The sequence below is a fragment of the Jaculus jaculus genome, chromosome 14, assembly GCF_020740685.1.
Source record: "Jaculus jaculus isolate mJacJac1 chromosome 14, mJacJac1.mat.Y.cur, whole genome shotgun sequence".
In the NCBI taxonomy this organism is placed as follows: Eukaryota; Metazoa; Chordata; class Mammalia; order Rodentia; family Dipodidae; genus Jaculus; species Jaculus jaculus.
In genome coordinates this window covers 54,398,387-54,418,374 of record NC_059115.1, presented here as the reverse complement: position 1 = coordinate 54,418,374, position 19,988 = coordinate 54,398,387, and the positions used below count along the sequence as shown (strand labels likewise).

Below are 19,988 nucleotides of genomic sequence, written 5' to 3'. Positions count from 1 at the left end.
CATGCCAAAAAGATGAGGGCAACTCAGGACCATTTATGTTTGATGACAAAATATAAACACAAGTCAGGGACTGGAAGAATAATAAAGTGCTTGTCTCACAAGCATGAGGACCTGAATTCAATCCCCAGCACCCATGTAAAAGGCTGGCATGGCTACACACACCTGTAACCCTAGCACAGACTGGTGCAAAGACAGGAGAATTCCTGGGGCTCCCTGGTCAGCTAGTCTAACTGAACCCACACAAACACACACCATCTTATTAGTCTTAAATTTTGATATTCCAGGAAATAGTGTTACAAATACTGGTCTATCAAACCTGTATGTGTAGTATCCAACCAATGAACTATGAAAAAAAATAGACACAAGATACATTTAGAGTAGAGGAGGCAACTCTCTTAATTCTAATCATTTTCTCCTTCCCATGTAATATCCAAATAATAATTTCAATATAATGCTACTTAAGGGGGCTATAAGTTGAATTTGCCTGACACTGGGAAAATTAACCTATACATAAGGAAGTTTAAAAAGCTACAAAGTATATTTTAATAGAATTTTTCAGAATTATATAGAATTTTATAAAATGTTTATAGAATTACCTCTAACAGAAAAAAGATAGTTATTAAGATGTGTGTTATTTATCAACACATGCCTGTTTGTGTACTCATTTATTTAATTTACTTATTTCTCTGTGTGTTGGGGGGGCACTCATGACATTCAGCTTTTCAAGGGTGCTAGAGTTGAACCTGGGCTGACAGGATTTGCAAGCAAATGCCTTTAACCTCAGAGCCATCTCTCCAGCCCTTGATTTTATTTTCAAGTTTTGTGTTATTGGAGATAGAACACAGGACATGCTACTATGGTTACAGCCCTAGCCCAAGTTTTTGTCATACCCCCTTAAAAAGAGTACTGCTAAGTTGGTCTCAAACTCCTGGGTTCATGTATTTCTTCTACCTCAATTTTCCAAGTAGCTGAAACCATAGGCATGCACCATCAAACTCAGCTGATTTTATATATATGTATGCATATGTGTGTGTGTATATTTAATTTGCAAGCAGAGGGAAACAGAGAGAGAGAATGGGCACACCAGAGCCCCCAGCTGCTGCAAACAAACTTCAGATGTATGCTCCACTCTGCACACCTGGCTTTACATGAGTAGTACAGGGGAATGGTCATTAGGCTGTGCAGGCAAACACCTTAACCACTGAGCCATCTCTCCAGCCCCCAAACCTAGCTTTTTATTCATATAAATATGATGGACACAAGATATCAACTTATTATTTTAAATTAAATATTTAGTTCTGTTTCAGTCTTTTAAGCAGCTGGGACCAAAGGCATGTATGACCATAACTAGCTTTTCATTCACACATATATGATAAAACATAAGATTGATAATGGACTTAATTCTTTTATTCTATGCTTTTCTGTTTGTTTCCCCCCCCCCCCCATTTTTCAAGAACTCTAGATGCATGCACGACTTTACATATGGCTTTATATGGGTACTGGGGAATCGAATCCAGGTCATTAGGCTTTGCAGGCAAGTGGCTTAACTGCTGAGCCATCTCTCTAGCCCTGCTTGTTTTCTTAAAAATATTTGTGGGTGGGGAGGGAGGGAGGGAATTACCATGGGATTTTTTTATTTTTATTTTTATTTTTTTTTTATAATCAGGGAAAATTCTAATAAAAATTTTAAAAATTAAAAAAAAATATTTGTATATATTTAATTTCAAGCAGAGAGAACTAGAAGAGAGACAGAGAATGGGTGTACCAGGGCTTTTGGCCTTGCAAACAAACTCCAGATGCATACACTACTATGCATCTGGCTTTACATGGGTACTGGGGAATTGAACCCAGGTCATTAGATCTTACAGGAAAACGCCTTAACTGCTGAGCCATCTGTTAAGCCCATGTTTGTTTTGAGGTAGTGCCTCACTCTAGTTCCAGGCTGACCTGGGGCTCTGTAGTCCCAGGCTGGCCTCAAACTCATAGTGATCCTCCTACCTCTGCTCCACGAGTGCTGGGATCAAAGACATGTGCCACCACACCCAGATTTTAACCTACTTTTAAATTTCTGTTAAAAATTAAGAGGTACTACTTGTACAGTAAACAAAGGGAGGAGTGAAACAATCACAAAAATAATGTTATAAAACCCAGTAGTTTGGTATACCTACAATCCAGTACTTGGGAGGTGAAGATATGAGCCCGTCCGACAAGGCGGGGCGGTGGGGGGGGTGTGACATGGTTCAGCAGGTAGAAGCACTTCCTGTACAAGCACAGGCCCGAGGCTGCCTGAGTTCAATTCCCAAGCACCCATGTAAACAGTAGGGTGTGGCCATGCATATGTGCATTCCCAGTCCTGTGGGAAGCATAGAGCAGAGAACCACTAGGGGTTGCAAAAACTGGCAAGGTCTAGAATCAATGAAAAGCAATGTCTCAAGAAAACACGTGGACAAGTGATGGAGGGGCAGACATCTGATGTTCTTCCCTGGTACCCACATGTGTGTGCATGGGACAAGTGCATTTATACCTACGTGTGCTCATGTCACACATACCCCCACCCACCCACCCACGTGTTAAAAAATTACTGTTGTCATGGAATGAGAAACAGCTTTAAAAAGAACCATTCTAGGGCTGGAGAGATGGCTTAGTAGCTAAGGTGCTTGCTTGCTTGCCTGTGAAGCCAAAGGACCCAAGTTTGATTCCCTAGGACCCAAGTAAGCCATATGCACAGGGTGGCACATGCACCTGGAGTTCATCTGCAGCAGCTGGAGACCTGGCTCATCCATTCTTTCAAATAAATAAATAAAAACAAAATATTCCTCAAAAAAGAATCAATCATTGTTGCAATAATGCTCGCCATAAATTAATCTGTTTCCTTTCTTTTTCAACAGGGGATTTTTCCCCTTTTTGATTTCTGAGGTAACATCTTAAAATGTATCTGTTTATGTAAATTAGTATCACCTGCAAAAAATATATTTATAAACCTAAGTGCATTTTAGTTTCTCAACACCTGAAACTTATTTACTAGTCCATGGTACCAGTATCATTTAGCAACTTACAGTCCTCTACAATTACAACTTTCCAGACTTGGAGCAATTCCATTCCTGATTATTTGTCCATCAGAAGGATTCATGTATTGATGCTAATTTCTTAAAAGCTGCACATTTTTGATGGGGTAGGAGTGTGAAGTGTTAGGGTTTCACGATGTAGCCCAACACTGTCCACAAACTTGGGATTCCTCTGCTGTAACCTCAAGTGTTGGGGTGAAATCATGTTCATATGAATGTGCCTGGCTACACATTTTACTTGAGGCTATTTTCAGGGCATCTCTTAGCTTGATGTTTGATTATCCTATCCAATCAGGAACTTCATTTCAGTAAGAACAAGATGGTCGTGAGTCCATACTTCTTTAGACATCCAAGAGAAATTCTAAAGATTTGGAAGGATTGCCTATGAGAATACAAATGATTTAAAAAAAACACTAGATATGATATCTATATGTCAGTCTGGACTTCTAAAAGACTTCGTTACTAACAAATACTATCTGACTGAGACAATATGCTTCAATAATATTTCAGCAAATTTTGTTTTGTTTCTAGGTGGTGTGGGATTTATGCATGTGTACTTCTACTGAACACATTCCTGGCAAGTTATGAAGCAGTAAACTTTGATTTACTTTTTGAATTAATTACAAAATGCAGCATTTGGCTACATTAAATATTTTAAGGAATTACATTGAGCTGCTCAGTGTAAGACAATGTAACATAATGTTTGTAATGTGAATAATTATCCTAAAACTTTCTACTTTGCTTAATATGTAAGTCTTTTTAGGATATGAGAAGTGTAAAGTGTACCAAATTTTATTTGGCCACTAATGTAATTTCATATAGCAATGGACTGGAAGAATTTCCCACATAACATTGTTTTTCAGCTAATATTAGCTCTAAGCTTAGATCCAATGCTATGTTTTGACTATAATTATATAGAATCAATCAATTTGCCAGATTCTTTGACAATGGGAGATAACGCACTGCAATGTCCTCTGAGAGAATCAACCTAGCAGGGCGTGGTGGCTCACACCTTTAATCCTAGCACTTGGGAGGCAGAGGTAGGAGGATCGCTTTGAGTATGAGGCCACCCTGAGACTACACAGTGAAATCCACGTTAGCCTGGGATAATGAGACCCTACCTTGGCAAAACAAAAACAACAACAAAAAGAACCAATCTTTTTGTTTATTTTTATTTATTTGAAAGTGACGGACAGAGAGAAAGAGGCAGATAGAAAGAGAATGGGTGCACCAGGGCCTCCAGCCACTGCAAATGAACTCCAGATGCGTGTGCCCCCTTGGGTAACTGGCTAACATGGGTCCTGGGGAATTAAGCCTCAAACTGGGGTCCTTAGGCTTCACAGACAAGCACTTAACCACTAAGCCACCTGTCCGACCCAAGAATCAAATCTTACCAATTTGGATTGCTTGTTCTAAAGGTGCTGGTGAACATGAGGTGCACTGTCTGACAGTTAATTGCTTGAGCCCAAGTCTGCTGATGACAACAAATGCAAGAGCAGGAAATGCTTGAATACTTCATTACTTTCTGCATCTTTTTTCTCCTTTGGCATATAATCAACAATTGAAACAGGGCCATTCATTAGGAAAATATCTACCAGCAAGATTAATATCTCTCAAGTAATTGTCATACCTTACGTAAAATGTTATACAAAGAAGCTAAGGAGGACTGCCTGCCTGAGACTCCTCCTGTTTTGTAGGAGCTCTACCTTTTCTTCTTTTAAGCTTTATAATAAAAATCTTTCTAAACTTAAAAAGAAAAAAGCTAAAACATGGCACAGTCTTATAAAAACATGGACGCACACATGCTCAAAGGCTTTTAGTTATTCTGGGGCTCCAGTTAGTGCTAGGGTTTGGGCTTATTCTTAGGTATCCTTATCAGTTTACAGTTATCCTTTGCTCTCAGTCTGTTTGTTTCGATTTATAGCTCATGTGTTCCAACATTTCTAGGAAAAATGGGTTTAATGTTGGTGGGTTTTAGTCTGAGACTTTAAGATTTTAAAGTAAAGTAGCATGAGGCTTAGCAGAATAAAACTAAGTCACCTGGTATTATGTACTTTTGTCATTTATTAATTGTGAATAGATCCACCACCCTTTAAAAGGCAGACAAAGTAGGGCGTGGTGGCACAGGCCTTTTAATCCCAGCACGTAGGAGGCAGAGGTAGGAGGACTGCTGTGAGTTTGAGGCCACCCTGAGACTACATAGTGAATTCTAGGTCATCTTGGCCTAGAGTGAAGCTCTATCTTGGGAAAACATTTTTTGGAAAAAAAATAAAAAGGCACACAAAAATGAAGGAAGTCAGGTGTGGTGGCACACTCCTTACAGCTGTGGGTCTGAGGACAGTGTGCTACAGAATGAGTTGCCTGAAAGGACTACTGAGTGGCAAGTCAGGCTGGTCTAGAGAGACCCAGTGTTCACACACACACACACACACACACAAAAAGCCAGGTATGGTAGGAGGATCGCCGAGAGTTTGATGCTACCTTGAGAGTACATAGTGAATTCTAGGTCAGCCTGGAGCAGAGTGAGACCCGACCTCGAAAAAAAAGAGGAATAAGAAATCATGCTATGGAAGATTCTGATCAATCAAGAATTGTTAATACGGGCTGGAGGGATGGCTTAACAGTTAAGGTGTTTGCCTGCAAAGCCACAGAACTTAGGTTTGATTCCCCAGACCTACATAAGCCAGTGCACAAGGTGGTGCATGCATTTGGAGTATATTTATAGTAGCTGGAAGCCCTGGCACACCTGCTCTCTCTCAAAGAAAGGTAGGAAGAAGAAAGAAGAAGAAAAAAGAGTTGTTAATATTTTTCTCAAAGATATTCAAGGCAAAAAAAAAAAATCACCAAAATGCATTTCTACATCTTTATAAATATAAACTCTGTATTAAAATAATAGATATGTCATAAACTATGAATCAGAATAGTCTGGAAGAAGAAAAAAGTAGTAACTGATTAGCTCAAAAGTTATGCTATTATCACTCCTAGGCATATATCCTAAGGACTCATCTCATTTCCTTAGAAGTACATGTTCAACCATGTTTATTGCTGCTCAATTTATAATAGCTAGGAAATGGAACCAGCCTAGATGTCCCTCAACAGATGAGTGGATAATGAAGATGTGGCACATTTATACAATGGAGTTCTACTCAGCAGTAAAGAAAAATGAAGTTACAAAATTTGCAGAAAAATGGATGGATCTGGAAGGGATTATACTAAGTGAGGTAACCCAGGCCCAGAAAGCCAAGTGCCACATGTTCTCCCTCATATGTGGATCCTAGCTACAGATGATTGGGCTTCTGCATGAGAAGGAAAATACTTAGTAGCAGACGCCAGTAAGTTAAAAAGGAGATATAAAGGGAAGAGAAAGGGAGGGAGGAGGGTACTTAATAGGTTGGTATTGTATATATGTAGGTACAATGATTGAGATTGGGAGGTAATATGATGGAGAATGGAATTTCAAAGGGGAAAGTGTGTGGGGGAGGGAGGGTATTACCATGGGATATTTTTTTATAATCATGGAAAATGTTAATAAAAATTAAATTAAAAAGTTATGCTATTATAATGGCAATAAAACCCCACACTTCCTAGGAATTTATCACGTCCCAGGCTCTAGCTAAGTCATGGAAATGAAGAACAAAGAAAGAAAAACTTGCCCAAGATGATACATTACCAGTATTTATAATTTTTTTAAATTATTTTATTTCCGAGAGAGAGAGAGAGAGAGAGAGAGAGAGAGAGAGAGAGAGAGAGAGAGAGAGAGGGAGGGAGGGAGGAGGGGGTGGAGGGAGGGAGGGAGGGAGAGAGAGAGAGAGGGAGGGAGGGAGGGAGGGGGAGAGAGAGAGAGAGAATATGAATGACACATTTGGGCCTTTTCAGCTGCCGTGAATAACTGCAGATGCGTGCACCCCCTTGTACGCATGTGCAACATTGCATGTTTGTGTCACTTTGCATCTGGCTACATGGGACCTGGAGATTCAAATATGTTTTCTGGGGCTTTGCAGGCAAGCACCTTAACCACTAAGTCATCTCTCCAGCCCCATTACCAGGATTTAAAAGTGTGTATTTTGATTAATTAGACTGGGTTCTTACCATAATAAAGTTCAAAAAAATGTAACCACCATAAAAATACAAAATTGAAGGACAAGGATTTAAAGGCTGTTTTTAAAGGACTGGGAATGTGATTCAGTGACAAGAGTGCTTGTTTAGCACATTATAAGGCCATAGGTTCAATCCCTAGTACCACAAAAGAGAAAAAAATAATTAAAGTTGACACTTTAAAAAAGTAACTCTAATGGTAATTTGGAGGAGAGACTACATTCACCTTTTACTATCATAAATTACTAAAGTCTTAGTGATGTTAAATAAACTTTAAATCAATTTCCACAAATTTGCCATTAGAACAGGAATATTAACTTCAAATATCCAGAAAATATAGTTTGCTCAATGGAGTTTACTATGACAGTGGTAGTGAGACAACCATTATTTAAAGTTATTTCCTTGCTAAATATAAATAGGTAAGATTTAAAATCAGATCAAAGTGATATTGTTAAAACCTGCTTTTATGATATATAGTCCATGTCTGTGAATGTGGTTGAATTCTGTATGAAGTAACAAATAGCTATTACATTATAAATGAAAACTAGGTAACTTTTATTTTAAAACTATTCCTGAGTACTTCTCCTTTAGAACAAAATTCCAAACTACTCACAGCAGAAGCTACAAAATAAAGGGCACATGCAAGCCTGACAGAGAAACTATTCAGTAGATTAAAAAAGGCCTTTTTAATTCTTGTTACTATTTAAAATACAAAACCAAAACATATGGCCTGACCAGAAGATTTCTAGGAACTGGCAAGCAGGCTTAAGTAAAGCATAAAAGACTCAAGTCCGCTCTATACATTTATACAGTACCTGGGAGCTGAATCTGTGAACATCGTCAGAGGCACTGACTAGATCAATGGAAGACATGGAGGAAGAGCGACTATAGGGCTACCAGAGACAGACAAAGAAAAAACCAAGTAATCAGAACAAAGGCACAACAGAGCATTCAGTACCAACTTCCAAACACCAGATAAAGAGAAACAAAGCACTATATGAAGCAAGCACAGCAGCAAGTGCTGACTTCATGCACCTATTATGCATTATGCTCCCAATCTATTCTAGAAAGAATGAAGTACTTCCAAATCCAAAATAATAATTAACCTTAAAGAAAGAAATTTAACTGGATATACTGTGGTTAACTATTTTGAACTAGTCATTCTCTATCCATCCCCTCTTCCCTTCATTTTCTCCCTTAAATAAAAAAAATTGGGAGTAAGATTTCTAAACTGTTTTGGAAAATATATATAAAATACAACATGTGGTACAAAAACTCTAAATTCATGACAAGGGGAGAAAATTTCTACTATAAATAACCCCATCAACAATGATGAAAAGATGAGTACTTTCAGTAAACTGATATCAGCTTACCTTTTGTACAAACCTGTGAGTCCCCACAGAAGAAAAGGCATCTCCAGATGGTAAGGATGTAGGCCAATGTAACCTGACTTTTTCACTCTGTGACTAAGAAAAACATACAATGTTAAGATGTGATGCTGTGAAAGTGTATTTTGTACCTTACAAATGGCTATTATAACCTGGTATTAACATTTAATTAGTAAACACTTTAGCAATAATTACTTCAATTATAAAACTGCTCAGAAGACACAAGCCTTGTCTGATCCTGACACTTACTTCAGAGATACCAGCTCAGTCTCTTCTCACTCCATAGATACATTAAAACAGGAATACAGTCTTTGGTATTGCTCATAGTTAAATCTTCTCACCCACGAGGTACACAGCATCAATTATCATGAGTCCATCTTAGCACTACTGCCAATTTTCATTTGCTTACACTCTGGCCAGATCATTTCAATCATTCTGCTGCTACATATGTTGACATGTCATTAGAACCAACATTAGTATTTGCTTTCCTTATGTTCCTAAAATCCTATCCTGTGTGCATCTCTACTTCTTTTTCATGGTGGTGGTCCTGCTTTCATCTCATTATCTAACTCTTGTTAACCTGACACTTAACCACATTCCAACTTTTTAGATTGCCTAGTTTCTTTCTTTAAGTCAATAAATAGTTACTGGAAGTAATGTAGCAGAAACTGCTGTGTTGTGTGTGTGTGTACTCACCTTCTAAGTACACAGAAGATAGCTTGGTTGTTTCTATTCAATGCTGCTTTCACTCACTGCTAATACCTTATTTCTCCTTCAATAATTTATTGCATGTATCTTTCCCCGTGTTTGCAAGCAGTTTAAAATATATGTGATTTACTGTATCAATTGTAGAATACTTTTTCAGTGGCTGTTTTTGAGAATTCTGAGTGTGTGTACATACACACACACACACACACACACATACACACACATGCACACACATACACACACTGAATTAAAAGAAGGAAATGAGCAGTTTGGAATTTTAACAGATATACCTGTTCCTCTATTTTATCTTGTCGGTCAAGAGCAGCTTCAACAGCATCAAAGAACTCTTCTTCATTAATCAGACTGTTTGGGCCTTCCTAGTTTAACAAGCAGGAAAACAAAACAACACATCAACCAGTTTATTCAAGGAAATAGAAAATATCGATGACTCTGGTGTTACCTCTGATGAGGTTAGTTGAAAATTTACCCATGTACATTTATTGAGCACATCTTTATGAAGCAGTTAATATACTAAGTAATATTATCACAATGGTGACTAACATATACTGTATAAAATCATGAGTTACAATTAATTAACTCACTCAATATTCACATTTACCATACCTTTTGTTTTTGTGAGACAGGGTCTCATGCTGTAGCCCAGGCTAGACTGGAACTAACTATGTAGCCATGCTGCCTCAAACTTGAAGCAATCCTCCTGCTTCAGCCTTGCAAATGTTTTCCCTTGCTCTTGCAGGGGATAAAAGGGGCTACTGAACTAAGCAGATGGACCAAATCTAGTGTGCTTCCTACTTTTGTATGGTCTCTGAGCTAAGAATTTCAGCTTAATTAGGCTGAAAAGAAATAAAGCAGTAATATTTCATGATATAGAGAAATCACTTGAAATTGAAATTTTGTTTCCCATAAAGTTGTATTAGGAATATTCATTCTCATTAATTTTGTACCACCATGCCTTGCGCCCAGCTCATTTTTTTCATGAAGAAAAAGGTGTACTTTAAATAGGAGGAATTGAACAAATAAATAAATAAATAGGAGGTATTGAATAAATAACAATAAACACTCCTGTTATATCATGATTTTACAAATCTAGATATTCTGGGCATGGTGGTGCATGCCTCATACCTATAATCTTAGTGCTTAAAAGGCAGAGACAAGAAATAAATAAAAAGGCAGAGACAAGAAGATCAAGAATTCAAGAGCTACAGAGATGGCTTAGCAGTTAAGGTGCTTGCCTGTGAAGCTTAAGGACCCAGGTTCAATTCTCCAGTACCCATGTAAGCTATATGTACAAGGTGATGCATGCTCCTGAAGTTTGTTTGCAGTGGCTAAAGGCCCTGGTGTGCCTATGCTCTCTATCTGCTTGCCTCTCTCTGATAAATAACAAACGAAATATTCAAATTTTTTTAAAAACAATTCAAGGTCAGACTAGGCTACACAGTGAATTCAAGGAGGGATAGAGCTTCATCAAACTCTAAATTTTAGCACATATATGTATGGATAGGAAGACAACAGAACTAGAGAAAACATGTCATTTATGTACATTTAATTAAATTAATACTGAGGAACAAATTATATATTTAGACTATTTAAAGGTTACAAAAGTATAATTTAAAGATTACTTCTATAACAGGTATAGAGAAATGACCTATGTACTTATTAAGACCAAATAAAAATAAGTTCATACTTCATAATCTGGTCCTCCAAAGTGGGATTTTTTCTTAAGTTCTGACACTGCATTCTTATATGCATCTTCTATTCTTCTTCTCTTCTCCATTTCCTGAGACAGAGAAAGAAAGAGATTGATTTGAAGTAGACATTTTAATTATAATGAAGACATGAAATCAAGGGAATTTCAGTGAAATTTTATAATCTGACCAAAAAGTAACTCCACTCTTCTGAAACAAACAGGTATTATTCTACTCCAGAAAACAGCTAGTACTAGATACTGGGAATAAACGAATTCAATTATGAATAGGTAGACTCAGAGAATGCTCAAAAGATATTATAAGATTTCTTTCTCTTTGTTGGTTAAGACTGTATTTTAGAGCTGAAAAGATTTTGATCCCTCTCATTTTATAGATAGATCCTACAATATATACACGATCAAAATGTAATAAAATACACAAAATATACACAATCAAAATTTAATAAAAACTGACCCAAACTCAAAACTTACAGCCATAAAACGGGGTCATTTTGTCAATTCATATTGTACTGAAGCCTAGTATGTATTAAAAACCCCTGAATCGGGGAAACGCAAATTAAAACTATTTTGAAGCCAGGAGTGGTGGTGCATGCCTTTACTCCCAGCACTTGGGAGGCAGAGGTAGGAGAATCACCATGAGTTCGAAGCCACCCTGAGACTACATAGTGAATTCCAGGTCAGCCTGGACTACAGTGAAACTCTACCTCAAAAAAATAAAAAACAAAGCAAACAAACAAAAACAAAAGAACACTATTTTGAGATTCCATTTCATTTTGTGATGAATAGCTTTCATTAAAAAACAACAAATGGGCTGGAGAGATGGCTTAGCGGTTAAGCGCTTGCCTGTGAAGCCTAAGGACCCCGGTTTGAGGCTCAGTTCCCCAGGTCCCACGTTAGCCAGATGTACAAGGGGGCGCACGCGTCTGGAGTTCGTTTGCAGAGGCTGGAAGCCCTGGCGTGCCCATTCTCTCTCTCTCCCTCTATCTGTCTTTCTCTCTGTGTCTGTTGCTCTCAAATAATTAAAAAAAAAAAACAACAAATGCAGCCAGTCATGGCGGTGCACGCCTTTAATCCCAGCACTCGGGAAGCAGAGGTAGGAGGATTGTTATGAGTCCGAGGCCACCCTGAGACTACATAGTGAATTCCAGGTCAGCCTGGGCTAGAGTGAGACCCTACCTCGAACCTTCCCCCCAAAAAACCCCTAAAAATAAGATTACTATATGCCTAGATGTGCTACTCCTGGGCACATATCCTAAAGACTCTACACTTTGCTACAGAGATACCTGCTCATCTATGTTTACTGCTGCTCTGTTCACAAGAGCTAGGAAATAGAATCAGCCCAGATGCCCATCGACTCATGAATGAATAATGAAGATATGGCACAAATACACAATGAAGTCTTATTCCGTGGTCTTCAGTGGTAAGGAAAAATGAAATTCACGGGAAAATGGATAGATCTGGAAAGACTTATTCTAAGTGAGGTAACATGTATCACGTGTTCTCTCTCATCTGTGGATCCTAACTTGGAATATTTAGATTTATAAGTTGTGGTAAGCATCAAGTAGTACTGGTCAGGAAGCTAGAATGAGGTCTGGAGAGTGAAGAAGCAGGGAGACATTACGACAGGGCATAGTAGACAGGGAAATAGAAGGACACAATACAGGGGGTAGAAGGCAAGGGAAAGGGAGAGAGGGGAGAGGAAGAAACACACAAAACTAAAGACAGCCTACTTCTTTATTAGATAATTAAAACATTTAACATCTGCCAGGCGTGGTGGCACATGCCTTTGATCCCAGCACTCGGGAAGCAGAGGTAGGAGGATCGCTGTGAGTTTGAGACAGCACAGTGAATTCCAGGTCAGCCTGGGCTTGAGTGAGACCCTACCTCGGAAAACCAGAACAACAACAACAACAACAACAACAAAAACCCAAACCAAACCATGTAACTTCCTTAAGAAAGAGACGAAGTTCAGGCAGAAGTACCCTACTGGGATGGGAGAAAGCTTTACCCTAAAGCCATAGGCTGATGCTGATAAATCCCAGGGCCAGAATTGGGTCATCCTCTATGTAGTGAGCTGTTGGTCTGGCAGGCCCATGAGACACCCCCAACACAGAGAAGCAATGCAGGTCATTGCCAAAGCACTTGGTTACCCACCAGAACTATATGGGAAGACCTTATTGCTAAAGACACCACAGGCTATGTTTGAAGGGCACTGAGTAATCTAAGCTGAAACTTCGATGGATGCAATCTTTTTGTCATAGTACTGAGTGGCAACTGCTATGGGAGTTGCTGGGGGATGAAAGTCATCAATAGTGTGAACAAGCAGAGGATTCTGTAAGTTCCAAAATCAATCATTTGAACAAGGTGTACACATGGGTAAGAGTGGCACACATTCTCTGACTGGATATGAGACTTGCTTAGTGGGAGGGAATTCATGCCTTATACTGAGAACCTAGTCAAAAGTCTATTACTTGAGCCAGGCATGGTGGCACAAGGCTTTAATCCCAGCAGACGTAGGAGGATCACCGTGAGTAAGTCTATTACTTGAAATGTCATAGACTGTAGTGGGAAGCTGCCATTATTTTTTTTTCTGGCCAAATTGGGTTATTACACCTATCAAAAGCCTTCTAATATATGTTTATCCCCTTTGATTAATGCTATTCTCAATTTTTGTTAGAGAACCTGCCTTTTACAAGCAGTGGTGAATATTAGGGAGGCCCAAAACTCATCAAACTGACAAGAAGAGAAAGCTGAGTGCTTGGCACTGGATGAGTCATGATGACCCCACCAGAGCCCAGGAAACACTGCAAAGAAGTGGATGACTGAATATGAGTGCTGCTCTCACAGCTAGCCAGAGAACAGATCTCTATGGAGATGGTGGTAGATACTGAGGAGACTTGAGACTCATCAAAGCTGAAAATAAGAGGCTGTTGAAAACTCCACACCAAAGGAAATTTCTATCACATCCTCCAAAGCTCAGGGAACACTGTGGAAGAGAGGACAAAAAGAATGTTAAGAGCCATAGGGTGGGAGGGCATCCTCTGGGGCACTATCCTCCTGACATGAACTGACTGGAGTATTCATGACCCCATGGTGATTGCTGATAACTCCACAAGGCCTGTACTGTCCTAACTCCATCAACGTTTTGACCCAGAAGATGAAAGAGACACAAAATAAATGAGACCACAAAGCAGAGGAAGGACAACCTTGATAGAGGCAGGTCCTTAGTAGAATGAGGCAAGGGAGAGGGGACAAAGAGAGTAACATGATAGGATACAACCAAATTGCAGTATGTTCATATATTAAAATTCCCAATAAAAATTTAAAAGAAGAATATAAAAAAACTAAGATGTCTCATGAAATAACTTACATATTTAATATTCATGTACATAATATAGCCAGTAAATTTTAAGTTTTATTTTGAAGAGGAGTCTGTATTACTTAGGGAAAGATTGTACCTCCTGAACAAGTTTCCTTTAAAATGTTATCCATAAGAGGAGAGACAATTTTTTTTTTAAAGACAACAAAATAAAAATGAAGTCATTTAGAGATGTTTTCTAGGGGGGAAAAAAAGCACCAGAAATCCCTGGAGTCTTTACTGTCTCACTTCAAATGCTTAATGCCTAAGATGCACACAGACACACTAAGCTACTTCTAAACTGTTCTCCTTAGATTTTAAGCTCCTTGAGGGAATATTACCTATTTATTACTATTTCTCCATTCCTAGCTTACAGCAGGCATTCAACTACTCTGTAATGAAATATCAATAAAACCATACTGTTACAATTAAATTTTTTCCCAAATTTTGAGAATTACCTAATTGACATTTATAAAAGCAACTTTTTTGAATTATTTATCAATAAACGCATATACTACATGCATATATGTATGTAGAGATGCAAACACATGCTGTGTTACACATGTATACACATACATTTAATGGTTCATCAAAAATATAGCTAAGGCCGGGCATGGTGGTGCATGCCTTTAATGCCAGCACTTGGGAGGCAGAAGTAGGAGGACTGCTGTGAGTTCGAGGCCACCCTGAGAATTCCAGGTCAGCCTGGGCTAGAGTGAGACCCTATCTCGAAAAAAAAAAAAAAAAAATTTGAGCTAAGATCCTGTTATTTCAACCTTGAGAGTAAAATTATAATGAAAAAGGTAAGTAAGAGTGGCATTCAATAGACCTTTAAGAGGACTACAAAATTTATTTATGTATGTATGTATGTATGTATGTATGTATGTATGTATTTATTTTTGGCTTTTCAAGGTAGGGTCTCACTCTAGCCCAGGCTGACCTGGAATTCACTATGGAATCTCAGGGTGACCTCGAACTCACAGCGATCCTCCTACCTCTGCCTCCCAAATGCTGGGATTAAAGGAGTGTGCCACCATGCCCGGCTTAAAATTGAATTTTAAATAGACTTTTCCTACTAAGTAAGTTCAGTGAGCCACAGTTCACATGAGAAGCTAGTGATTCAGGACTGGAGAGATGGCTTAGTAGTTAAGGCGCTTGCCTGTAAAGCCTAATGACCCAGGTTCAAACCCTAGTACCCACATAAGCCATATATACAAGGTACACATGCTTTTGGAGCTCGTTTGCAGTGGCTAGAGGCCCTGGTGTGCCCATTCTCTCTCTCTCTCCTCCTCTCAAATAAATAAATACAATTTTTTAAAAAAGCTAGTGAGTCATACTATAATATTATCAGTGCTGGTGATTGATTAAAGGTGGGACCATGGACTATAAGGCAAATAGTCAAAGAGCATAATGTATGTCACATTATGATATCACAACGACCAGGGAAAACACAAAGGCTGTGGATGAAGTAAGTAAATATTTAACTTTCTAAGCTGGGTGTTTAAGTTAGCTCAAATAACTTACTACAGTTTCACATTTATTTATACACTAAAAGTGAACAACACTAAATGGTACATAATTTCTATTCCAACCATTACTAATACTATAAGTTTTTATATTAAACACAATCAAGAATCAGACCAAAGGTTAGAGAAGCTGAACCATCTGTTACTTCTATCAACACAACAGGCCTTCCCCTAAGAACTCAGTTTGGTTTAAATGTTCAGCAGACATAAGAAACTTAAATGATTATTTCTGAAAAGAAGAAAAACCAGTCTTACCTTATCCAGTCTCTTTTGCCAGCTGTCTTCACGTTTTACCATTAATTCAATACAATGAGAAAGTGTAGCAAGAATTCCAGCAGTAGTTGCTTTAAAAGTTATTGCTTCCCCTTTAAAGTCTATGCCATTAATTCCTTTTGGTGTTACATGTGGAAATACTGAAAAAGACAATTATTCACTAAAATTATTTCAAATAGACACATAACTTTTGATTATAAGATTTGGATATACTTATATAACTAGCAAATCTGACTGAGCAGGTTGTTGAGCTACAATTTTCTTCTTATGGCCTGGCATTTAGACACACCATGCATGCTCTGTGAGCGGAACTTTGTGGTGCCATGCAAACTTGCAAGTCCTTTTTCTATATTCTATTTCCTGAAATCTACTTGCTATGCTCCACCCAGTAAATACAAGTAGGAGGAGCAATACTCTAACAATAGCAACCTGGAAGCTCAGAGAAAGAACTAGTTTCTATTTTAAAACATGTAGAATTTTAAAAAGTATGTGAAGATGAGCTATAGAATGTAATAACATGGTATGAAATTTAAAAAAAATTTATATCCAGGAGCAATGAGCATATTAAACAGCTTTTATCTTTACCTTTCATTTTTTTTTTTTTTTTTTTTGAGGTAGAGTCTTGCTCTAGCCCAAGATGACCTGGAATTCACTATGTAGTCTCAGGCTGGCCTTGAACTCATGGCAATCCTACTATCTCTGCCTCCCAAGTGTTGGAATTAAAGGTGTGCACCACCAAGCCTGGCTACCCTTCATAATTTTAATTCATGTTTAGCCACAAAATTGAATGAAAAGTATTTTAAAAAAAATCTCAAAATTAGTCGCTATGAAATACAAATAAAAGAATGTTATTGTGTTTCTAATAAGTAATCATCTTGACTGCATCTATATAAATTCAATCATAACACTTTTGACTTAAAAAAAAACTTAGTTATGACAGTAAGAATATAGTTCTAAAGTGGGTGGGGTGGAGCATGCCTTTGATTCCAGCACTCAGGAGGCAGAGGCAGGAGGATCATCATGAGCTTGAGGCCAGCCTGGAGCTACAGAATGAGTTCCAGGTAAGCCTGGGATACAACAAATCCCTAACTCAAAAACAAGAAAAGAGTATAGCTCTGTAAAAGGAAAAAGAAACAATTACATCAAAATTTAAAATTTCTGTTCTTGAAGATACTGTTAAAGCACATGAAGAGATAAGCCTCAGAAGAAAGAAAGGGTGATATAGTTAATCTTGCACTTCTATCTAGATTTTATTAAGACAATCAATTAAAAACTGAGGGCTGGGAATGGGATGTAGAGGCATGGTAAAGCACTGGCTTTACATGCACAAGGCTCTGGTTTCATGCTCTACATTGCAACTGCAAAAAAAGGAATGGGGCTAAGGATAAGTACTTTCAAAAGAGATGACAGATGGCAAGTAAGCACATAAAATGACACTTCCTTTTTTCAATCTATTTTTCATTTTTTTATTTTTTCAAGATAGGGTCTTGCTGTATCCCAGGCTGACCTGGAATTCACTATGTAAGTCTCGGGGTAGCCTTGAACTCACTGCAATCCTCCTACCTCTGCCTCCTGAGTGCTGGGATTAAAGGTGTGTGCTACCACACCCGGCTCAAAATGACACTTATCTTCATTTACTAGGGATGTGCAAAATAAAACCACAAGGCACCACTACACATTTATTACAAATGTCTGAAATTTTGAAAAACCACACCAATTTTTGAAAGCAGTGAGAAAAACTACCACATAGCCTGACAGTTTCTTTAGAAGTTAAAATACACCAACCGTATGATTCTCAGATTATACTCCAAGGTATTTACCCCAAAGCAATAAAATGCATGCCCATAGGCTTGACCATGAATGTTCACAACAGCTGCATTTGTAAGATGACAAAATATAAGTAAACAAAATGTTCACCAACATGTGAAATGATAAACTGTGGTGTATCCATAAAATGGAACATCACTCAGCAGTAAGAAGAAACCGACTACTGATACATAGAACAATACTGATGAACCTCAACTTCCTAAAACCAGGCAAAATGAGTACGTAATGAGTTTACTCAAATAAATTCTTTTTTTTTTTTGGTGGGGGGGCAGTTTTGAGGTAGTGTCTCACTCTACTCCAGGCTGACCTGGAATTCACTACGTAGTCTCAGGGTGGCCTCAAATTCATAGAGATCCTCTTACCTCTGGTCTCCCAGTGCTGAGATTAAAGGCATGTCCCACCACGCCCAGCTCACTCAAATAAATTCTAGAAAATGCAGTTGTATATACTTACTTCGGTTATGCAGGAGATCACCTAGGACTTTGTGTAGTCAGGTGTTCTGCCCCTGGGCTTTATCCCTACCTTAGATTTTTCAAAAACACAGATTTACTGAGATATAATCCTCATACTATTTTTAAAAAAATTTTTTGTTTATTTTTATTTATTTGAGAGTGACAGAGAAAGGGGGGGGAGTGGGCACACCAGGGCTTCTAGCCACTGCAAATGAACTCCAGACGTGTGCACCCCCCTTGTGCATCTGACTAACATGGGTCCTGGGGAATCGAGCTTTGAATCGGGGTCCTTAGGCTTCACAGGCAAGTGCTTAACCGCTATGCCATCTCTCCAGCCCTAATCCTCATACTATAAAACTTACTCATATGACACATTTAATTTTTTTTGGGGGGGGGGTTGTTTCGAGGTAGGCTCTTGCTTTAGCCTAGGTTGACCTGGAATTTACTACATAGTCTCAGGCTGACCTTGTACTCACAGTGATCCTACTTCTGCCTCCCAAGGGCTGGAATTAAAGGAAGACATGCACCACCACATCCAGCCACCCTCAATTATTTTTATATTTCAGAACTATACAATCATTGCCCCAATCAATTTTAGGACATTTTCATCAAATCTTCTCCACAACTCCCTGTCCCTCCCAACCCCTCAGCACCCAGCAACTATTAATATACCTTCTGCCTCTATAATCTGCTTCTTTTGTTGGACATTTCATATAACAAGCATAAAAGTGACCTTTTATTAAACGTTTTGCTTACCATTTTCATGCATGTATTTTGATCATAATACCCTCCCATTACATCCATTACTTTCTTTTGTCCTCCTCCCCATCACACTGAACCCCTTCTTTCCATCTAGTCCTTTTTTGTTCTTTTTGATTTTTCAAGGTAGGGTCTCACTCTAGACCAGGCTGACCTGGAATTCATTTGTGTCTAGAAGACAGCATTTCAAAGCACTCCTCTCCATCCTCAGGCCCTTCCATTCTTTCTGCCTCCTCTTCCACAATGTTTCCTGAGCCTTGGAAGGTGTGACAGAGATGTCTCATTAGTGCTGAGCACTCAACTATCATTTCTTAGCCAAAAATAGCCTTTTGGGGCTGGAGAGATGGCTCAGTGGTAAAGGCACTTGCTTGAAGAGCCTAAGGACTGGAGTTTGAACCCCAGTACATATAACCAGATGCCCAAGGTGGCACATGCATGTGGAGTTCATTTGCAGTGGGTAGAGACCCTGGTGCGCCCATTTTCTATTTGCTTCTTTCTCTCACTCTCTTATAAATAAACAAAATAAAAATATTTTTTATAAAGTGTCCTTTTGTAACCAAGTTCTTTTATCACTCAAGATTCATCCATGTGCTGGGTACAGTGCTGCATGCCTATTAGTTCTAGCACTCAGTGGTTGAAATAAAGGTTCATCCATTTTATGTAACTTAGATTAGTACTTTATTCTTTAGTATACCTGAGTAATATTCCATTGTGTAGATACATTACATTGTATTTATTTATCTGTAGATGAACATTTAAGTTATCTTTGGCTATTATGAATAATGCTGCTATGCAGCTTAATGTGCAACTC

General features: G+C 38.4%; 1 protein-coding gene across 2 annotated transcripts in view; it reads right to left on the bottom strand.

The window, feature by feature from the left end:
• Cert1 (ceramide transporter 1) overlaps nucleotides 1–19,988 on the bottom strand; it is a 118,086-nt gene that overhangs the window by 19,849 nt on the left and 78,249 nt on the right. Inside the window, exons 7-11 of one of the 2 annotated variants that reach the window (XM_004651531.2) lie at nucleotides 16,122–16,279; nucleotides 10,962–11,054; nucleotides 9,547–9,633; nucleotides 8,534–8,626; nucleotides 7,976–8,053 (exon numbers count right to left, since the gene is read on the bottom strand). In XM_004651531.2, the coding sequence (XP_004651588.1) occupies nucleotides 7,976–8,053; nucleotides 8,534–8,626; nucleotides 9,547–9,633; nucleotides 10,962–11,054; nucleotides 16,122–16,279 (509 nt within the window). The remainder of the gene's footprint in view (nucleotides 1–7,975; nucleotides 8,054–8,533; nucleotides 8,627–9,546; nucleotides 9,634–10,961; nucleotides 11,055–16,121; nucleotides 16,280–19,988) is intronic. The other variant, XM_004651532.3, reaches the window with a different exon arrangement.